General features: G+C 43.7%; 1 protein-coding gene across 1 annotated transcript in view; it reads right to left on the bottom strand.

The window, feature by feature from the left end:
• ABCC4 (ATP binding cassette subfamily C member 4) overlaps positions 1-23,012 on the bottom strand; it is a 356,587-nt gene that overhangs the window by 141,211 nt on the left and 192,364 nt on the right. The window contains exon 20 of the mRNA XM_040425312.1: positions 17,900-17,979. Within this exon, the coding sequence (XP_040281246.1) occupies positions 17,900-17,979 (80 nt within the window). The remainder of the gene's footprint in view (positions 1-17,899; positions 17,980-23,012) is intronic.

The raw sequence follows: 23,012 nt of genomic DNA, 5'->3' as shown, positions 1-23,012 counted from the left end.
TGCTTCCGTTTCAGTTCTGCAAAAAACGGATCACAAACGTAAACCAAACGCAAAACGGAACGGATGCTGAAACACTACTGAAACAAAAAAAAATTAAAAATGGATCCGTTTAAAACAAAATACAGAAAAAGCCATATGGTCGTGTGCAAGAGGCCTAAGAAAGGGGCAGATTTTAGAGATGTTTTTGAGATGCAGGAGGCAGGAGCAAGGAAGCAATTGAATATAGCGAGTGAAGGAAAGATCAGAGTCAAACATAACACCAAGACAGGTGCCACACACAGAGGAAGATATCAGGTTTAGATAGGTTAGTAGATTGTGACCAGCTGTTGGGCAATAGCTATTGAAGGTGTATGAGCCACCGAATACCGAACATTACTTTACATTGTCCTGTTAACAAAAACCGTTTTCTCTGCATATATACATGAGAGATAATTACACAAGATCCGTGTATCAACCACAAGTACTTATAGCATGAGATCAGGGGAACCTCATAAGTGTAATTTTCAGCTGTGAAATTGGACTTTCAATAGAAGTTTGACAGCAATATTCTTTCATCAGGAATACTGCCTGTTAAGCCTCCCTAGGTTTTTTTTCACATCAGCATTTTTATTTCTGTTGTTCTGATCAGTTAAAGGAGCAGATCGAAACTAATGGAAGTGCCGAATTCAGCACATAACTGACAAGAACGGATGCAAACAGATCCTATTGATCCTATCAATATCTGTTCCGTTTCTACTTGGGAGAATGTATTATTTTTTTGTTTGTTTTTTAGTAGAGTACAAAAGTCCAGCATGCAGGACTTTTCTCACCGCCGCTTTTAATGAATTCTGTGATGGAGGACCAGAACAGAGTCTCCAATGCAGATCTCAACATGCCCAAAACTCTCTTGAATAAAATTCAAATGTTCTAGTTTAGTGCTTCCCAACAAGGGTTCCTTGGTTCTCAGAAAGAGCTGTGAGCTGTCATATTTATGCTGGGGATTGGGTAATTATAGGTGTGCCTTCCAAGTGGGAAAATTCTTTCAAGAGTTTTCCCATGCTGAAAAAGTAGCGGTATTCCAAGTCTAGTGCATGAATCTAGTATACAACACCTGTACTAAACCTAATCCTGCAGCTCAAGGTCTGGATCAAAATGAGAAACCTGTAGTACCCATCTTCTTCATCCAAACCTGACACACTGTACATATCCAACATCTAAACTTGGACTGGATTTGCTTTTTAATCACTGGGTAGTAAAATATTAATTTGTTAATGATCTGCTGTGTACACCAATGCTTGTTCGGATGACAGCTGTTCCTGAAAGATTGGTTTGAAAAAAAGTAAGCATGTGCTTTCAAGATCAAGAGAGAAGAAAGCCGCTGTACCTCTAGTTTATCTGCTGACAGAAGGATAGGGTGTTGACATTCAGCTTACCTAATGCTTCTTTCCTCTGACGTAATTTACTGGGCGGAAAGTGACGAGGCCTAATCTATAGGCCCTCAAACACAGATAGTTGGCCTGCCTGCTGAAATTGGTACGATAATCTCTGTGTAGGTCTTCAGATTTCAACTAAAGTTCTAAAGTTGACTGTCACACTCTATGGCTGAAAAAGATTCACCTTATATGTAAACATAAATGCATTTTTTCGACAAGGCATACAAAACTGTGGGTGTAAGTCAATGGTAAGAGAGATTGTAGCTTGGTCAATATCTTATAAGCATTTCTTAGCCAAAACCAGGAGCGTAACTTCGGTACATAGTGAAAAACAATGGAAAGATTTGCACCTCTTCTGTGTTTTAGACTCCGGGTTTTAAATTGCAAATAACGATGCAAAATACTGTTATATAAAAGTGGCCTAAAGCGGTTTTTCAGGTGTTAGGCCTTTAGAAACTTTGTTGTTCCAACATACAGAACAGTGTAACATCAGTACGAAATAAAGAATATTTCGGTCTCAAACTAAAGCTTACAAAAACGGTTTTAAAGGTCACCTATTACTGGTACTCATATCCGGCCACTGTACAACACCTGAATATTTTCCCGCATGTGAGATTAAAAAGGGGAATTAACATCTGAGACAATGGTGGCATATTGATAGGATATGTCCCCATTGTCTGATAGGTGTGGGTCCCACCACTGGGACCCACACCTATATCAAGAACGGAGCAGGGTAGGTGGTGGCTGGAGGACCCCGGGTTTCCATGGGTCTGGCCACCACCAAAATCGCTCTCCCATAGAAGTGAGTGGGAGCACACCGCGCTTATACAGCAACTGCTACCATTCATTTCCATGGGGCCAATGGAAATAGCCAAGCCAGAGCTCAGCTATTTTCGGCGGCCACATAGAAATTAATGGAGGGTGGCTGCGCATGCGAGGTGCTCCGTTTTCAGTGTAGGTGCAGGTCTTAGAAGTGTGACCCGCACCTATCGGACAATGGAGGCATATCCTAGCCATATGCCCCCATTGTCTGAGATGGTAATACCCCTTTAAGAGGCTTTAGGAGTCAAATGTGGTTCTCTTTTCAACTTCTGGCAGGAGATGAGAACACTTAACCAATAAGGGAGAGCAGGGTGGTTATTAAAATATAACTTATTAGAAAAAATTTAAAATACACAACAGGTATGGTGATTCGATTCATAACAGAATGGGTAGGCCGTATATACAAAGACTTGGGGTCCCTATTACGCCCTAAATAACTTGTTGGCTAGGTGATAATCCGTTATATTCTATGCCCTTACACTGAAACAGCAGAGCACCCGCCTTGAGAAGGGTGACCCTAGTCGGTACAGAAATCTATTCACTATGCTGCCCGTTACACCCTGCATTTTACAGCAACCCTCTTCTCCCAACCCTCACAACTCGGCCAACTGCCAGGTCCCCGTCAACAGACATAGAAATCCCCCCAGAGTTCAACAAGTGAATAAACAGTGATACATTTTTCATCACGGATTTTAGCCCAAACAAATATGTCAGTCTTAAGCAAAGGCTTATCTTTCATTCTGACCAAGAGGTTTGATTCATTCATGTGGATTAAAGACATCTCACTTTTTATCACAAAGCTACAAATGGTTTAAACATTTTCCGAATGAAAACAAGAAAACCTGTAGAGTTGCAGATAAAAACTAGCGAGCTATCAGCAGTTAAGACCCTAAAGGTGGATTCAGACAAGCAGATAATCATTACGATTCAAACACAAGCGATGGAAGATGGACAAGCTCGTGGCATGTTAATGTTTCTAACGATTGAGCAATCTGACCAAAAATGCTTGTTCAACGTCTGAAATCGTTGATGCGAACAAGTACAATCATTGTTTGTCGTTAAACATCTGTGTTATGTAAATGTAGGTAAGCAAGTGATGAAGAAGAAAACTTCCTGGTTTCAATGTAACCAGCTACAGAAACATTCTCTGCTCTGCCAAAGATACATAAAGGGATAAATCCACTTAGGGCTCATGCACATGTGCCGGCCAGGCCCATGCTGCAGACAGCAAATTGTTGTCCGCAATGCACGGGCACCGCCGTATGTGGAGGCAGGACCTATTCACTTGCATGCACTATTTTGCGGTGCGGAAGCACGGGTAGAAAACCCACGGAAGCACTCTGGATCTGAACCTTTTGGTACCAAAAAAAAAAAAAAGCCAACACCAAGAAATCAATTTGGGCGTTTGGCACATATGACCCAATCTGAGATCAGAGGAATCGTAGAGAAACATTGGGGGATCATGAGGGCAGATAAGGACCTGAGTATAATTTGGGGGCAAAGGACAAAGATCAGTTTTAGGAGAGGCTATAAGGCTGTTTTCCCACGGGCGTTGCGGGAAAATGTGTGGGTGCGTTGCGGGAACATGCACGATTTTTCCGCATGAGTGCAAAACATTGTAATGCGTTTTGCACTCGCATGAGAAAAATCGCGCATGTTTGGTACCCAAACCCGAACACTTGGGATCGGTGTTCTGTAGATTGTATTATGTTCCCTTATAACATGGTTATAAGGGAAAATAATAGCATTCTAAATACAGAATGCTTAGTAAAATAGCGCTGGAGGGGTTAAAAAAATAAAAAAACATTTTTTTAACTCACCTTAATCCACTTAATCGCTAAGCCGGCATCTCTTCTGACTTCTTTCTTTGCTGTGTGCAGCAACAGGACCTGTGGTGACGTCACTCCGGTCATCACATGATCCATCACATGATCTTTTACCATGGTGATGGATCATGTGATGGTCCATGTGATGACCGGAGTGACGTCACCACAGGTCCTGTTGCTGCACACAGCGAAGAAAGAAGTCAGAAGAGATGCCGGCTTCGCGATCAAGTGGATTAAGGCGAGTTAAATATTTTTTATTTTTTTAACCCCTCCAGCGCTATTTTACTATGCATTCTGTATTCAGAATGCTATTATTTTCCCTTATAACATGGTTATGATTAAGGCGAGTTAAATATTTTTTATTTTTTTTAACCCCTCCAGCGCTATTTTACTATGCATTCTGTATTCAGAATAGTATTATTTTCCCTTATAACCATGTTATAAGGGGAAATATTAATGATCCGGTCCCCATCCCGATCGTCACCTAGCAACCGTGCGTGAAAATCGCACCGCATCCGCACTTGCTTGCGGATGCTTGCGATTTTCACGCAACCCCATTCACTTCTATGTAGGGGTGCACCGAAATGAAAATTCTGGTCCGAAACCGAAACCGAAAATTCAGGATGCCTTTGACCGAAAACCGAAACCGAAACTGCCTTTTTGCCCAAATACTTTTAAAATACTTTTTTTTTAATGATTTTATTAATAATTCTTTTTCATGAATGAAATTCATCTGTGGGTGGCGCTGTTATGGAGAGGGGGATCTGTGGGTGGCGCTGTTATGGAGAGGGGGATCTGTGGGTGGCGCTGTTATGGAGAGGGGGATCTGTGGGTGGCGCTATGGAGAGGGGGATCTGTGGGTGGCGCTGTTATGGAGAGGGGGATCTGTGGGTGGCGGTGTTATGGAGAGGGGGATCTGTGGGTGGCGCTGTTATGGAGAGGGGGATCTGTGGGTGGCGCTGTTATGGAGAGGGGGATCTGTGGGTGGCGCTGTTATGGAGAGGGGGATCTGTGGGTGGCGCTGTTATGGAGAGGGGGATCTGTGGGTGGCGCTGTTATGGAGAGGGGGATCTGTGGGTGGCGCTGTTATGGAGAGGGGGATCTGTGGGTGGCGCTGTTATGGAGAGGGGGATCTGTGGGTGGCGCTGTTATGGAGAGGGGGATCTGTGGGTGGCGCTGTTATGGAGAGGGGGATCTGTGGGTGGCGCTGTTATGGAGAGGGGGATCTGTGGGTGGCGCTGTTATGGAGAGGGGGATCTGTGGGTGGCGCTGTTATGGAGAGGGGGATCTGTGGGTGGCGCTGTTATGGAGAGGGGGATCTGTGGGTGGCGCTGTTATGGAGAGGGGGATCTGTGGGTGGCGCTGTTATGGAGAGGGGGATCTGTGGGTGGCGCTGTTATGGAGAGGGGGATCTGTGGGTGGCGCTGTTATGGAGAGGGGGGTCTGTGGGTGGCGCTGTTATGGAGAGGGGGATCTGTGGGTGGCGCTGTTATGGAGAGGGGGATCTGTGGGTGGCGCTGTTATGGAGAGGGGGATCTGTGGGTGGCGCTGTTATGGAGAGGGGGATCTGTGGGTGGCGCTGTTATGGAGAGGGGGATCTGTGGGTGGCGCTGTTATGGAGAGGGGGATCTGTGGGTGGCGCTGTTATGGAGAGGGGGATCTGTGGGTGGCGCTGTTATGGAGAGGGGGATCTGTGCACTGTTATGGAAAGGGGATATGTGCACTGTTATGGGCATAACAGTGCACAGATCCCTTTCCCCATAACAGTGCACAGATCCCTTTCCCCATAACAGTGCACAGATCCCCCCTCCCCATAGCAGTGCACAGATCCCCCCTCCCCATAGCAGTGCCATAGACCGATCCCCCTACCCATAACAGCCCCGGCCCTGCTGCTCACAGCATCACTCACTGCATCTTTATTTTACCTTACAATCGTGACGCTCCGGTAACAACTCTGCAGGCAGAGCGGAGGGCAGCGTAACGTCACTTACTCACGTGACGCACCTGCTCCGCCCACTTTATGAATGAAGGAGGCGGAGCAGGCGCGTCACGTGAGTAAGTGACGTTACGCCGGCCTCCGCTCTGCCTGCAGAGTTGTTAGTTACTGGAGCCTCACGATTGTAAGGTAAAATAAAGATGCAGTGACAAAGTAAACCGCCCGCCCGCAGATGGTGGGTGACAAATCCTACACCCCATATTTTCGGCCGATATGTAACAATATCGGCCGAAGTGGATTAGGTGCATTTTCGGCCGATATTTTCGGCTGCCGAAATTTCGGTGCACCCCTACTTCTATGGGGCCTGCGTTGCGTGAAAAATGCAGAATATAGAACATGCTGCGATTTTCACGCAATGCACAAGTTATGCGTGAAAATCACCGCTCGTGTGCACAGCCCCATAGAAATGAATGGGTCATGATTCAGTGCGGGTGCAATGCGTTCAACTCACGCATCGCATCCGCGCAGAATACTCGCCCGTGTGAAAGGGGCCTGAGGGATCTCTTAGTTAAGAGTCATTTCATTCCAATCTCTAGAACTGAGACTTCACTTAAAGAGGACCATTCACTGGTCCTGACATTACAATATTAGTACCTGGTAGAGTAGGGCATAATATGCTGCTCCATCGCCCCCATTTTCTTTTGCCGCCCTGTATGCTAATTAATAGCATCGATACATGTAGGAGGACACGGCCCTGTTTCTCAAGGGGCGTCTCCCCTCTGGCTGTGAGCTGCCCAATTGCAGCGGAGCGCGCCACAGCCCGAGAGGTGGTGAGATTTTTCAACTCTGGCTGTGATACAGCCCACTGCAATAGCATGTGATCACCACCACAAGTCCCTAAATTAGGGACGCACAACCCGCAGCCAGCAGATCCAAGGGTCTTGGCAAGCGCCCTCTTGTGGGACAGAAACGCAGCTAAATGTGCGATCAGCTGGATTTCTGCCCGAAGTGACGCAAATTGCTGAATTACAGCTCCCACATTCTAGCAAGAGCAGGTTGGGTCCCCAGGAGAAGACAGAAGCAGTTCATCAGTGCTATGCAGTTTAAACCCGACGATCACATGATCAAGGGTGTCTGGGACAGAGGAGTGCAGAGCTGCATCAGTAGAATATGATCAGCTCTGCCTTGTACAAAGCCCCTACAGAAGGCCGGTTTCCCTTGTAACTGGGGCTCCTTTGGATGCTCCAGTTACAGTGTAAACAGTGTAAAATGTAAGTCTCATTGTCTCCCAGTCTTTGAGAGACCTTTTGGGGACAAATGATATGGCAAAAAGATATATATCAATTTTTTTTTTTACTGTGGCGGGGGAAGTGGCAGTGCGTCTTATGGGGAGAATGCTGCCATTTTTACTCTGCTAACACTGACACATCGCGGGCCGCGATGCTGCACAGCGCGGCCTGCAGTGCATCAGTGGGGAGGGAGGAGGGGCTGCGATTCAACTGCTGTTTGAATCGCGGCGGGGCCCAGTGCAGTCACTGTACTCTATTACACCGGGCCCCGCACACAGCAGTATTCATATGTAAAGTGTAGGCAATCCATATGTAAAGTATAGCAATCCTCTGCGGTAGCGCAATTCACGTAGTACTTACTATGAATCTCCTACTAGCAGGCAGGCTGGCCTATATGGATTGCCTACACTTTACATATGAATACTGCTGTGAGCGGGGCCCAGTGTAATAGAGTACAATGACTGCACCAGGCCCCGCCACGATTTCAACACCAGTTGCCGGCCTCCACCTCCGGTATTGGGGGGGGGGGGGAGTACATATGATTTTTGGTTGCTCTATATTACACTTTTTGTGAGGCAAGATGTTTTGGCACAGTTTTTATTTTTTGTTATTTACAACATTCATTTGACAGGTTAGATCATGTGATATTTTTATAGACCAGGTTGTCACGGATGCGGTGATACCTTATATATACTTTTTTTTTTTATTTATGTAAGTTTTACACAATGATTTCATTTTTGAAGCAAAAAAAAAATCATGTTTTAGTGTTTCCATAGTCTGAGAGCCATGATTTTTTCAGTTTTTGGGCGATTATCTTGGGTAGGGTATGATTTTTCCGGGATGAGATGCCGGTTTTATTGGCACTTTTTTTGGGGTGTGACTTTTTGATCGCTTGCTATTACACTTTTTGTGTTTAAGGTGACAAAAAATGGTTTATTTAGCACAGTTTTTATTTTAAATTTTTCACGGTGTTCATCTGAGGGGTTAGGTCATGTGATATTTTTATAGAGCCGGTCGATACGGACGCGACGATACCCAATATGTATACTTTTTTTTTTATTTATGTAAGTTTTACACAATAACAGCTTTTTTCAAACAAAAAAAATGATGTTTTAGTGTCTCCATATTCTGAGCCATAGTTTTTTTATTTTTTGGGCGATTGTCTCAGGTAGGGGCTCATTTTTTGTGGGATGAGGTGACTGTTAGATTGGTACTATTTTGGTTTTTATTTTTTACGGTGTTCATCTGAGGGGTTAGTTCATGTGATATGTTTATAGAGCCGGTCGATACGGACGCGGCGATACCTAATATGTATACTTTTTTTTTCCAATTTTTTTTAACTTTATTTGGGGAAAATTACGTTTTTGTTTATTTTTACTTGAAACTTAATTTTTTGGGAGGAAAACTTTATTTTTTCACTTTATTTTTTTGTCCCACTTTGGGACTTGAACTTTGAGGGGGTATATTCCTTTACAATGCATTCCAGTACTTCTGTATTGGAATGCATTGGCTGTATGAGTAATACTGTGTGTATTACTCAAACAGCTTCCGGGGCCTGTGAGATCCAGGGGGCTGGATCACACAGGCTCTTCACCGGAAGGCAGCGCGATGCCTTCCTTAGACATCGCGCTGCCTTCCATGCCATCGGGTCCCCCTTACAGCCGCATGGGGACCCGATGGCACCGCCACACAGCCGCTGCAACCGCAGGTAAAGCCGCAAACCGCAGGTCTGAATTGACCTGCGGTTTTCTGGCGATCGCCAATACGGGGGGGGTGACCCCCCGGCGTTGTGACAGGATACCCGCTGAATGATTTCAGCGGGCATCCTGTTCCGATTAACCCCCGCCGCTCCGCAATCGCGTTTTAAACCAATGACGTACTGGTACGTCATGGGTCCTCAAGGACTCGGGAAACATGCCGTACCGGTACGTCATGCGTCCCTAAGGGGTTAAACATGGCAATGGTGAGAGCCATTTCAGGGTCCATGCTGCAGGAACTTGTCATTTTTACTGGCAAAACCCTTTAATCCCCTATAACACTACACAATATTCAGCCAATTACTGGGAACATGTGTTCATAGGAACGCTCATTCCTGATATCTGGCCTGTATTATCGTGCTGCCGATCAGCTGATAAGCAATCACTCATTTGTCGGCTGATTTGCATATTTTATCAGGATATATATATATATATATATATAATCTTAAGAAAAAGTTGAATGGGCTACAATGATTTCCAGGGCCGGCTCCAGGTTCATGTTGGCCCTTGGGCGATAAAGTCTCAGTGGGTCCCATTGTGGCATTTTGCACGGCTGTTACAGCAATGAAACTGCATGTATTATAGATTAAATACCTTACACAGAGCATGCTACAGAGCGGATATATGTGAATCAGTCCTTATGTGCCTACTTTTATTTTCTACCCAGTGTTTCAGTTCCTCAGGTCTTCTCACAGATATGCCCCCCTCACAGTAGATATGCCAAGATATGTGCCCCCCTCACAGTAGATATGCTAAGATATGTGCCCCCTCACAGTGGATATGCCAAGATATGTGCCCCCTCACAGTGGATATGCCAAGATATGTGCCCAGTGCCCCATTCACAGTGGTTATGCCCAGATGTGCCCCCTTCACAGGAAGTGAAAAGAAAACAAATACTCCTCACCTCAGTCACCTGGCTCTTCCCACGATCTGCGCTTCCCATCAGCAGGATACTGTGACACATCGCGCTGCTGTGTAGGAGGAGCAGAGGCTGATTCCCAGCCTGCCCCTTCCTCCTCCTCCTACACAGATCAGCAGGACCATGTGTGAGGACATCATGCTGCTGCTGCTGTGGAGCGCTGGCAGCTCAATGGTGGAGCGGGGAGCAAATAGTTCCCTGATTCAGTGGCGTGCCTACAGTGTTTGGCACCCCCCAATACTTTAAAAAAAATTGTAACCCCTCACAGCAAGAATGCCCCATCTGCGCCCCCTTCACAGCAAGAATGCCCTATCTGCGCCCCCTTCACAGCAAGAATGCCCTATCTGCGCCCCCTTCACAGCAAGAATGCCCTCTGCGCCCCCTTCACAGCAAGAATGCCCTCTGTGCCCCCTTCCCAGCAAGAATGCCCACTTTGCCCCCTTCACAGCAAGAATGCCCACTGTGCCCCCTTAACAGCAAGAATGCCCACTGTGCCCCCTTCACAGCAAGAATGCCCACTGTGCCCCCTTCACAGCAAGAATGCCCACTGTGCCCCCTTCACAGCAAGAATGCCTACTGTGCCCCCTTCACAGCAAGAATGCCTACTGTGCCCCCTTCACAGCAAGAATGCCCACTGTGCCCCTTTTACAGCAATAATGCCCACTGTGCCCCCTTCACAGCAATAATGCCCACTGTGCCCCTTCACAGCAATAATGCCCACTGGCTCTGTGCCCCTCCATAGTAGTCCTTTGTGCCCCCTCCATAATAATAAAGCCCTCTGTGCCCCCTCTGTATTAAAAACAAAAAAACAAAACACAGTAACTTCTCACTTTGTCCCGTTCCTGAAGCTCACATACCTCTCTTCCCTGCAGGCACAGATCGCTTTGCAGCACTGTGCAGGCAGAGCTTATGCAAATTACTGGGCTGCAGGTTCCGCCCACACAGGCCTGCAAAGCGATCTGTGCCTGCAGGCTGAATGGTGGAGTGAGAAGAAGTCTTCCTGCTCCACCATTCAGAGCGCGGCCGGCCTGAGGGAAGGAAGGAGCACTGGGAGCTGAGCGGTGAGTGACAGGACCCAGCTCCCTGCGCTCCAGCAATGAGCGCTTCATCTATATTGATGGAAGCGCTCATTGCTTCTGACCTCTGGCAGCTGTGCTGTGGGCCCCGGCACTTGCCCAGGTATGCCGGGTGCTGACGCCAGCCCTGATGATTTCAAAGTAGAATATAAGAGTATAAACAAGTAAATAGATTGGACAGCACAGCATATGTTCTGATGTTTTACTGACATTATTGGAATTTATTTTACCTATTTTCACAGGTTAAATTCTCCTGGTCAGGTCTACAATGTGAGTTTTTTTTGTTTTGTTTTTAACCCAGAACTCAAATTTCTTTTAAACATTAAAAGGGTTGCTCCAACATCAAATGCCAGTTTAGACTCTTTAGGAAGCCATTTTTCACTTTAAGGTCCAGGCCAAATTTTGGAAATCAGACAAGTCACTTTATGTGGTAATAACTTTAGTAAGTTTTTACTTATCCAAGCCATTCATGTTTTCTCGTGACAAATTGTATTTCACGACTGTGGTAAATTTGAGTCAACATATTTTAGCAAAAATGTCAAATTCCCTGCTTTTAAGACAGGGATACCTCATAAAATAATTACTTTACATTTACCATATGTCTACTTTACGTTGGCGTAATTTAGTAAATTAATTTCATTTTATGTACAATTTTAGATGCAATTTTTAAAAAATTTAAGAAAATTTCAAAAACACGCTTTTTAAAGGACCAATTCAGTTATGAAGTCACTTTGTGGGGCTTAGGCTACTTTCACATTAGCGTTTTTCTTTTCCGGCATAGAGTTCCGTCACAGGGGCCCTATACTGGAAAAGAACTGATAAGTTTTATCCCCATGCATTCTGAATGGAGAGTAATCCGTTCAGGATGCATCAGGATGTCTTCAGTTCAGTCATTTTGACTGATCAGGCAAAAGAGAAAACCGATGCATGCTACGGTTTTATCTCCGGCGAAAAAATACTGAAGACTTGCCTGAATGCCGGATCCGGCATTTTTTTCCATAGGAATGTATTAGTGCCGGATCCGGCATTCAAAATACCGGAATGCCGGATCCGTCCTTCCGGTCTGCGTGTGCGCAGGCCTTTAAAAATGAGAAAATATGATAATACCGGACCCGTTTTGCCTGATGACACCGGAAAAACGGAACTGGTATTGCAATGCATTTTTCTGACTGATCAGGGATTTTTCAGACTGATCAGGATCCTGATCAGTCTGAAAAATGCCTGATCAGTCAGAATAAATGACATGCGTTTGCATACAGTTTGCCTGATCAGGCAGGCAGTTCAGGCAACGGAACTGCCTGCCGGAATCAAACAACGCAAGTGTGAAAGTACCCTTACATGATATAAACCTCCCATAAATTAACCCATTTTAGAAACCACACCCTTCAAGTTATTCAAATATGATTTTACAAACTTTGTTAACCCTTTATAAGTTTACCAAGAATTAAAGGAAAAAGGAGTACAATTTTTAAAAATTTTACTTTTTGCAGATTTTCCATTTTTCCTGTAAGGCACTAAGGGTTAACACAGGTGTGCACCACCAATGAGGCAAGGTAAGGCGATTGCCTCAGGCAGCACCAGGCAGGGGCAAGAGGGGGGCAGCGTTAGAGCCATGGGCAAGGAGCGCTTCCATTGTGGAAACGCTCATCTCTACATATTCAACTGCATTGCTGTACTCAAGACAGCAATACAGTTGAATGCCGCAAAGGGGCATGGGAGCGATGTCTCCCTGGCCCACCATTTCCTCTAATAGGCTACAGGAACTAGGACTGAAGCCTATCAGAGGTCGGTGTCATCATTATCGCACTGCCTGAACTGGGCTGCATATGGCTCAAGGCACAGACTAGAAGGGGTTTGTGTCTAGCACTGCATTTCAGACAGCATAAGGTAAGTATTTGAGTTTATTGTTTTTATTTGGCAGCATGGTTCGGCCACAATGGACTAGGAGTCATTATTTTGTAACTGGAGAAAGCACTATGGGGACATTGCGGCTGTAAAAAAAAAAGGAGCATTTTTGTACTGGCACACATTATAAATGGGCCAATATGGGGACATTGGTTCTACTGGGGGCACTAAAAGGGGGTAGTTTTTTGTACTGACATGTTACAAGAGAACATTTTTTGTACTGGCACAAACAGTTGCAATAAAAAGTATGTGAACCCTTTGGAATTATATGGATTTCGGCACAAATTGGTCATACAATGTGATCTGATCTTCATCTAAGTCACAACAATAGACAATCACAGTCTGCTTAAACTAATAACATACAAAGAATTAAATGTTACCATGTTTTTATTGAACACACCATGTAAACATTCACAGTGCAGGTGGAAAAAGTATGTGAACCCTTGGATTTAATAACTGGTTGAACCTCATTTGGCAGCAATAACTTCAACCAAACGTTTCCTGTACTTGCAGATCAGATGTGCCCCATGGTCAGGAGTAATTCTTGACAATTCCTCTTTACAGAACTGTTTTAGTTCAGCAATATTCTTTGGATGTCTGGTGTGAATCGCTTTCTTTAGGTCATGCCACAGCATCTCAATCGGGTTGAGGTCAGGACTCTGACTGGGCCACTCCAGAAGGCGTATTTTCTTCTGTTTAAGCCCTTCTGTTGTGGATTTACTTTTATGCTTTCGGTCGTTGTCCTGTTGCAACACCCATCTTCTGTTGAGCTTCAGCTAGTGGACAGATGGCCTTAGGTTCTCCTGCAAAATGTCTTGATAAACTTGGGAATTAATTTTTCCTTCGATGATAGCAATCCGTCCAGGTCCTGACGCAGCAAAGCAGCCCCAAACCATGATGCTCCCACCAACATACTTCACAGTTAGGATGAGGTTTTGATGTTGGTGTGGTGCTGTGCCTCTTTTTCTCCACACAATGTTGTGTGTTTCTTCCAAACAACTCAACTTTGGTTTCATCTGTCCACAGAATATTTTGCCAGTACTGCTGTGGAACATCCAGGTGCTCTTGTGCAAACTGTAAACGTGCAGTAATGTTTTTTTTGGACAGCAGTGGCTTCCTTTGTGGTATCCTCCCATGAAATCCATTCTTGTTTAGTGTTTTACATATCGTAGATTCGCTAACAGGGATGTTAGCATATGCCAGAGACTTTTGTAAGTCTTTAGCTGACACTCTAGGATTCTTCTTCACCTCATTGAGCAGCGCAGGCTCTTGCAGTCATCTTTACAGGACGGCCACTCCTAGGGAGAGTAGCAGCAGTGCTGAACTTTCTCCATTTATAGACAATTTGTCTTACCGTTGACTGAAACAGCAAGGCTTTTGGAGATACTTTTATAACCCTTTCCAGCTTTATGCAAGTCAACAATTCTTAAATTGTAGGTCTTCTGAGAGCTCTTTTGTGAGAGGCATCATTCACATCAGGCAATGCTTCTTGTGAAAAGCAAACTCAGAACTGGTGTGTGTTTTTTATAGGGCAGGGCAGCTGTAACAAACACCTCCAATCTCATCTCATTGATTGGACTCCAGTTGGCTGACACCTCACTCCAATTAGTTCTTGGTGATGTCATTAGTCTAAGGGTTCACATACTTTTTCCACCTGCACTGTGAATGTTTACATGGTGCGTTCAATAAAAACATGGTAACATTTAATTATTTGTGTGCTATTAGTTTAAGCAGACTGTGATTGTCTATTGTTGTGACTTAGATGAAGATCAGATAACATTTTATGACCAATTTGTGCAGAAATCCATATTATTCTAAAGGGTTCACATACTTTTCTTGCAACTGTAAGTGGGCATTTTTTTGCACTTAAGTGTCAGGGACAATATGGTCAATAAATTATTAAAATTATTAATGGTGGCACCATCTGTGTGGTACTAGTAGATAGTATTTTCAGGGGAACTGTTTCTGCAGTATAGTATTGGGAAGCACAGCCGGCACAGTATTAGAGGTGCAGGGTGGGGTGTTCAGAAGGTGGGAGGATGATGGAAAAGTAGGAAACTAATCTGTTTGTCAAACTGCAGAGATGAGAGATGGGTAAAAAATCATCATGGTGGTCTGGTGTGAATTGAGAAGATAAAGAAGGAGAACATCTACATCAGAGGACACGTCACTGGATGTAAGAGGTATGTGGAGCTGTGTTCTCCTGTATGTTTTGTAGCTCTTTATGCAATGGTTTTCCAAGTATGTATTTAACAGAAGGGCTTAGGTTAAGATATTGGCATTGGGGGGCACCCTTTCAGTTTTCACCTCTGGGTTAACAGAAAAACAAAACAATATTTATTACCCTGATTTTGCAGTTTATGACCACATATGGGGTGTTTCTGTAAACTGCTATATGGGCACACAGCAGGGTGCAGAAGGGAAGGAGCAACATATGGATTTTGAAGGGCAGATTTAGCTGGGATATTTTAGGTTGCCATGTTGCATTTGAAGACCCCCCGATGCACCCCATTTTAGAAACTATGGGATAAGGTGACAGTTTAATTAGTTCTACTTTGGGGTACATATGATTCTTGATCGCTTGATATTACACTTTTTGTGAGGCAAGGTAAGCAAAAAAATAGCTGTTCTGGCACCATTTCTATTTTTTATGGCATTCACATGACAGGACATATCATGTGTTATTTTTAAAGAGCAGGTTGTTACGGACGGGATGATATCAAATAGGTCTATTTTTAGGTTTCAGTTTTACATAAAAAAAAGCATTTATGAAAACAAAAAATAATAATGTTTTTGTGTCTCCATTTTCTGAAAGTCATTTTTTTTTTTTAACGTTTTCCTGCTGTTTGACTTGTTTTTACGGGAAGAGTTGACGTTTTTATTGGTACCATTTTTTGGGTAGATAAGATATTTTGATCTTTAAATATTACACTTTTTTGGGGCCAAATGAACAAAAAATGGCTATTTTGGCACCGTTTTTATATTATTTTTTTATGGAATTTAGCTGAGGGGGTAGATCATTTAAAATTGTATAGAACGGGTCATTACAGATGCAGCAATACCTAATATGTCAAATTATATATTTTTTTTCAGTTTTACACGATAAAAAAATAAGAATTTTGAAGAAAAAAAAACATGTTTTTGTCTCTCCATTTTCTGAAAGCTATATTTTCTTTATTTTTCTGCCAATCATCTTGTGTGGGGGCTTATTTTGTGCGGCCAGATTTGACATTTTTATTGGGACCATTTTTGGGTACATAAGATTTTTTCATTGTTCAATATTACACTTTTTGGGGCAAGGTGACAAAAAAAAAAAAAAAGGCATTCACTCGGCTACATTCGGAACTCCCATGGAAGTGAATGGAGAGCACAACTGCACATGTGCGGTGCGCTCTTCTTCATTTAAGGGATCTGCTCTAGGCTCCGATATCCTAGCGATATGCTACCAATGTGTGATATGTGTTTAATAATTCAAGTCAAGATTTAAGTCAACAATTAAAAGATACAATATCATTTTTAATCCCAATAAATTCCAAGACAAATGAATAATATGATACACATACAGTAGGAATATCCCCTAACATGCAGTGTTTGGATCTGAAAGCGTCTGAAAGATAATTGTTACTTTATTGTTTCCCGCCATAACACAGCATTCATATGCTTTATTTATTCACAAATGACAACTGCATGAAAATGTGAATCTTCATGCATGCTATATGTTCATAAAAACTAAATGAGCCTGAATCATGGCTACCCAAAGTCTAAAAACGGTCCAGTCTTAAAAGGGGTTGTCCAGATCCAGAGCTGAACATGGACATATCCGCTTTTTCACCCAGGCAGCACCTCCAATATGAGCATCGGAGCATTTCATGCTCTGATGCTCTCCCTTGCCCTGAGCTGGATCGTGCAGGGAAAAAGGGTTTTGTTTACATTTTTACACTGCTTGGCGGAAGCTTCCGCCCAGAAGTGTTGCCGGTGACGTCACAGGCACTAATGCCCATGTAAAACAGGCTTGGGCAGTGCTAAAGTCCACCCATTAGTGCTGGTGACGTCGCTGGGTTCACTGCTAGGCGGAGGCTCGGTTCGTCACTGGATACAATGAAAAAGCCCTTGCCCTGCACAATTCAGCCAGGGCAAGGAAGAGCATCGGAGCATGAAATGCTCTGATGCTCATATCGGAGGGGCTGCCTGGGTGAAGAAAGGGTTATGTCAGGGTTAAGCTCTGAACCCGGACAACCCCTTTAACCATAATGGATACAGCAAACATTCTTTCCCGTTCCCCCACAGCCTTGCTTCCCGCATCTTCCCATCTCATGCCTCTGCTCATTGTCATGCTTTATGACTTCTTAAGTTATACGATTAGAACATTTTATACTGCAGTTGTCCACACGTGCCTCAGCCGTCATCTCAGTATATGTCTTAATGTTGTGGAGGCGCATGCTTTGTGCCTAATATATACTGTACATCTGCTCATACACTGATATTAACATCTTCTCGTCTGCATTATTAGGCTACATGCACACGTCCGCAATACACGCGCACCAGCCGTGTGCATTCCGCATCACGGACCCATTCACTTGACTGGGTCTGCAATCACGGAGATGCGAAACGGAGGCACGGATCAGAACCCCACAGAAGCACTACGGAGTGCTTCAGTGGTGTTTCTGGCCGTGCCCCCGTACAGCAGAAAAGTAGCACATGCACTACTTTTTTGCAGTGCGGATCGCGGACCCCATTCAAGTGAATGGGTCCGCGATTTGCATGCAGCTGCCCCATGGTCTGTGCCTGTGCATTGCGGACCGCACAGAGCCCTAACATTCGCATGCATGTAGCCTTACTTAAATATTGTATTATGCTGTACTGTGTGACAAATGCTCATCATATCTACTCTTGACAAATAAAAATGCTTTAAAAAGAAAAAAAATTACAAAAAATTACAAAAATAGGTTTAATTTACCTGCATGAAGTCCAAAAATGTAAACGGTAGTAAGTCATCCAGGTGACCAATATCTTTGGAAAACCGATTGAGAATCCTTCCTGAAAGAAAAAAAAATAATAACATTTATATACACTTCCAAAGACAAGTGCTTAAAGGGGTCATCTTACTTCAGCAAATGTCATTTATCGTGTACTCAAAATTAATACAAGGCATTTAATAATGTACTGTGATTGTCCATATTGCATTTTTTGCTGGCTTGATTAATTTTTCCATGTACTATAAACTTCTAATTTCCATGGTTACGACCACCTGGCAAATCCAGCAGGGGTGGCCGTGCTTGCACACTATAGGAAAAAGTACCAGCTTCTCTGTTTGCCAGGACTGTGGGAATGTGCATAGGATGGCACTTCCTATAGTGTACAAGCACGACCACTGCTGCTGGATTGCAGGGTGGTCGTAACCATGGAAACGAGTAGTTTATAATGCGATGGAAAAATTAATCAAGCCAGCAAAGGAGGCAATATGGACAATCACAATACATTAGAAAGTGTCTTGTATTAACTTTCTCTATATGATAAATGCCATTTGCTGAAGTGAGACAACTTCTTTACCTTTAGAGGACCTTGCAATGTTCCATTTTCATTTGTTAACTCTGCGCCTTCCCAGAGTCATAACTTTTTTATTTTTCTGTTCACATAGCCTTATGAGTGCTTATTTTTTGGTACCATTTATGGTTGCATACAATTTAGTGGGAAGTGGGAATTAAATTCCAAATGGGGTAGAATTTGGAAAAAGAAAAACGCAATTCTGGGATTTTTTTACGGTGTTCACTAGGTGGTAAAACTTATAATGTAAGTCAATGGGGACGGATCCGTTTGAAGATGACACAGTATGGCTCAATTTTCAAACGGATCCGTCCCCCATTGACTTTCAATGTAAAGTCAAAACGGATCCGTTTGCATTACCATTTTTGTTCATGGTTATGCAAACGGATCCGTTCTGAACGGATGCAAGCGTTTGCATTATAGGAGCGGATCCGTCTGTGCAGACACCAGACGGATCCGCTCCTAACGCAAGTGTGAAAGTAGCCTTACTTGTGTGTTTCACTTTAAGTCACCCTGGGTGACTATAACTGGCAATCATTCGATTTCCCATTGTGTTCATTGATGGGTTTATAGTCATCATTGAACACTTCATTTTCAATATACTGCAACAATACAAAGCTGCCACCTAGTGGCCCGTATTAGTATATTCCACTAATAGTCGCCGAAGCCTGCTTGATGCTTCGGGCCATTAGTTCAGCGTAACAGGTTCCCTGATCTCAGCCGGAGAATGCTGTTACTGGAGAGAGCGGCTCCACAGCATCTGAAGGGTGAAACGTATGCGATCAGCTTGGTTGATCGCATACATGTGCCAAGGGTCTCTGCTGCATGGAGCAGGCGCCATGTTTAAAGAGGTAACTTCAGCCGTACATATATGGTGGAGGTCATGAAGGGGTTAAGCTGACTGTACACATTCAATAGCTGTCGGCCAACAGCCATTTCTCCATACACATACATGTTTGGTCCACTGAGCGTGCATGTGTTGAGAGTCTTACCTCGTGGGAGAACAAAAGGATTGGGTGATAAAATTCAGTTCACCCAATCCTTCCCCCCCCCCCCCCCCGATATCATCTGTCAAGGGAGAGTCAGAAGCTTAATCATACACATTAGGCCTCATGCCCACGACCGTTGTGTGCATCCGTGTCCGTGGTTCCAATTTTTTTCGCGGACCCATTGACTTTCAATGGGTCTGTGAAAAAAAAATCGGAAAATGCACCGTTTGGCAGCCGCATCCGTGATCCGTGTTTCCTGGCCGTGAAAAAAATATGACCTGTCCTATTTTTTTCACGGTTAACGGTTCGCGGACCCATTCAAGTCAATGGGTCCGTGAAAAATCACTGATGCACACAAGATTGTCATCCGCGTCCGTGATCCGTGTCCGTGATCCATGTCCGTTTTTTCCTATCATTTCAATGGCAAACTTGACTTAGATTTTTTTTTTCATTTTTCATGTCCGTGGATCCTCCAAAAATCAAGGAAGACCCACGGAAGAAAAAACGGTCACGAAACAACGGAAATCCGTTTTGCGGACCGCAAAAAAGACCGGTCGTGTGCATGAGGCCTTAGACTGTGCCCAAAACTACTTATCTTTGCAGGTTTAGATGACAGTACACTAATGTTTAATAAGGGCCCTTTAAAAGACTAACTAAAAACCTTTCTAGTTGATGATTGGATGGGAGAAAAAAATAAAAAAATAAAAATAAAATAAAAATACTCAAACTACCCAATCCTCATAATTTATTTTATGCATATTTCATAAAAGTATTGAAAACTGCTATTAACCCCCAGGAACTTTGCTTGCCTGGCGAAGATAGTGATATTTTGAAATGTACATGACTAATTTGAGATCTTTTGCAAGACCTGAAAAATATTATTGGGGTCATTTATCAAAACTTGTGTAAAAGTATAACTCGCTTAGGTGCCCATAGCAACCAATCAGATCCCACCTTTCATTTTCCAAAGGAGCTGTCAAAAATGAAAGATGGAATCTGATTGGTTACTATGGGCAACAAAGCCAGTTCTACTTTACACCAGTTTGACAAATAACCCGCTATGAATCAAAGTTTAGATGTATTTCCATTAAATTTATACAAAATTGACCACAAAAGATTGAAAAATGAGTGCTTTTTCAAGATTTATGACTATACAGTAAACCACTCTCAAAGATCAGTCGCCAAATGTAGTACCCATCTTGTTCTCAATACACTGTCTTGGGTAGCAGTGTTCAACATCCACTATATCCTGGCGGTACCACTTACTTGTTTCTATGACCAGCCTCTCATGTTTCCTTAGAATTTAAGATGAAAATCAAGGATTTTGACTTTGATAGTCATCGTGCAGTTTACTTTTCCCACAGTTCTTCACCTGCCTCAAAAAACTCCACACAGTTACCAGACTTGTGATGCAACAAATCTGTTCCAAGCCACTTTACTGTCTTTATCGTCTTCATACTCCTTAAGGGCTCTTTCACACGAGCGGATGCCGTGAGGGTAATCTGCTGCGTGAAAGAGTGCCAAGCCCTGCTCGGACAGCAGAGACACGGGGCATTAACATGATTGACAAAGCTCTGTGCCTCTCTGTGATCTTTTTACTACAAAATCACAGTGAGATAAAGTTGTCACCGTGATTTTGTAGTAAAAAAAGGTCACAGAGAGGCACGGAGCATGATCATTCATGTTAATGCTCCATGTCTCTGCTGTCCGAGCAGGGCTTGGCTCTCTTTCACGCAGCGGATTACCCGCACAGCATCCACTCATGTGAAAGAGCCCTGTTTCATAAAACCAAATTTAATAACTGTAGTGGTGGCATTATCACCTTTCCGGGGTGTCCACCAGTAACTCTTAGGCCTCATGCACACGGCCGTTGTTTGAATCCGCATCCGAGCCACAGTTTTTGCGGCTTGGGTGCGAACCCATTCACTTCAATGGGGCCGCAAAAGATGCGGACAGCACTCATTGTGCTGTCCACATCTGTTGCTCCGTTACGTGGCCCCACAAAAAAAATATATAACATGTCCTATTCTTGTCCGTTTTGCGGACAAAAATAGGCATTTCTACAATGGGCACACGGGCGGCTTCCGTTTTTTTGCGGATCCGCGGTTTGCTTACTAGGCTTTTTTCTTCCCCACGAAAACTCACTTAAACATGGCCTGTGGTAATATGAATTAGTATCTTTTTTTTTTTTCGGGGGGGGGGGGGGGGGGATATATGGGAAGTAAAATATACACATTTGTGAAGAGATACAAATAGATACATAAAAAAATTATGATGACAAGAGCAAAGTTTGCGGATAATAGTAGCAAATTTCCATACTTTTGAAACCTAAGTATGGAAATGACCTACAAGCCGAAAATCGTTGCACATTGTAATTGGACTGCATTGATGACCTTCAATGGCCATAGTAAAAAGCTGAAAATTTGTATTAGGCCTCTTGCACACAGCCGTTTTTTTTTTCCTGTTTACTGGCCGTTTTTTGCGTTCCGTATACGGTCCGTATACGGAACCATTCATTTCAATGGTTCCGCAAAAAAAACGGAATGTACTCCGTATGCATTCCGTTTCCGTATTTCCGTTTTACCGTTCCGTTTTAACATAGAACATGTCCTATTATTGCCCGCAAATCACGGTCCGTGGCTCCATTCAAGTCAATGGGTCCGCAAAAAAAACGGAACACATACGGAAATGCATCTGTATGTCTTCCGTTTCCGTTCCGTTTCAGTTCAGTTTTTTGATGAACCATCTATTGAAAATGTTATGCCCAGCCCAATTTTATCTATGTAATTACTGTATACTGTATATGCCATACGGAAAAACGGAACGGAAAAACGGAAACACAACGGAAGCAAAAAACGGAACAACGGATCCGTGAAAAACTGACCGCAAAACACTGAAAAAGCCATACGGTCGTGTGCAATAGGCCTTACATTGTTACCTCCAATTTATATTGGGAATAATGGGGAAAATGCAGATTAGCTCCAAAAAAGAGATGTCTCAATTGGACAAACTTCTCAGAATAAAACTTCATCAGATGGTGGATTTGACTTCTCTAACCCCCAATGCCCATTAATAAGTGATCGAAATTGGAATAGGAAAAATATAACTAATGTGTGGATTACTGTTCGTTCTATCCCTCTCTGTGTGAAGTCACTGCCAGCCAGTTGTGAAGCAGGCATTTTGGTTTGCATCTACTGTATATGCACCAATATTTATCCCTCACTAGTCATCCTATAACGTAAAGGGAACCTGTCACCTCCCGAAACCATCCCAAGCCGCCAGCAGTACCTGAGAGTAGCCAGCAGCATGTTTCTGATGATGCCTTTCTCTTCCTGAAGGCCGATGCGGCTAAAGCTCAGAAAACGTTCTTTTATCCTCTGCCGGCGCACTTCTCCAAACATGCTTGAAGTCAAGGTGGCAGCGGTCTCCTTGCTTCAAGTCATGGTAACTACACCCCCTTCCTTGGCCCTTCGCTGTGACTGACAGCCGGCAGTTCGGCAGGCTTTGCCGAACTCTCTGCATAAGTGCTGTCAATCA

This window comes from Bufo bufo, chromosome 3 (genome assembly GCF_905171765.1).
Source record: "Bufo bufo chromosome 3, aBufBuf1.1, whole genome shotgun sequence".
In the NCBI taxonomy this organism is placed as follows: domain Eukaryota; kingdom Metazoa; phylum Chordata; class Amphibia; order Anura; family Bufonidae; genus Bufo; species Bufo bufo.
This window is presented reverse-complemented; position numbering and strand designations above follow the sequence as displayed.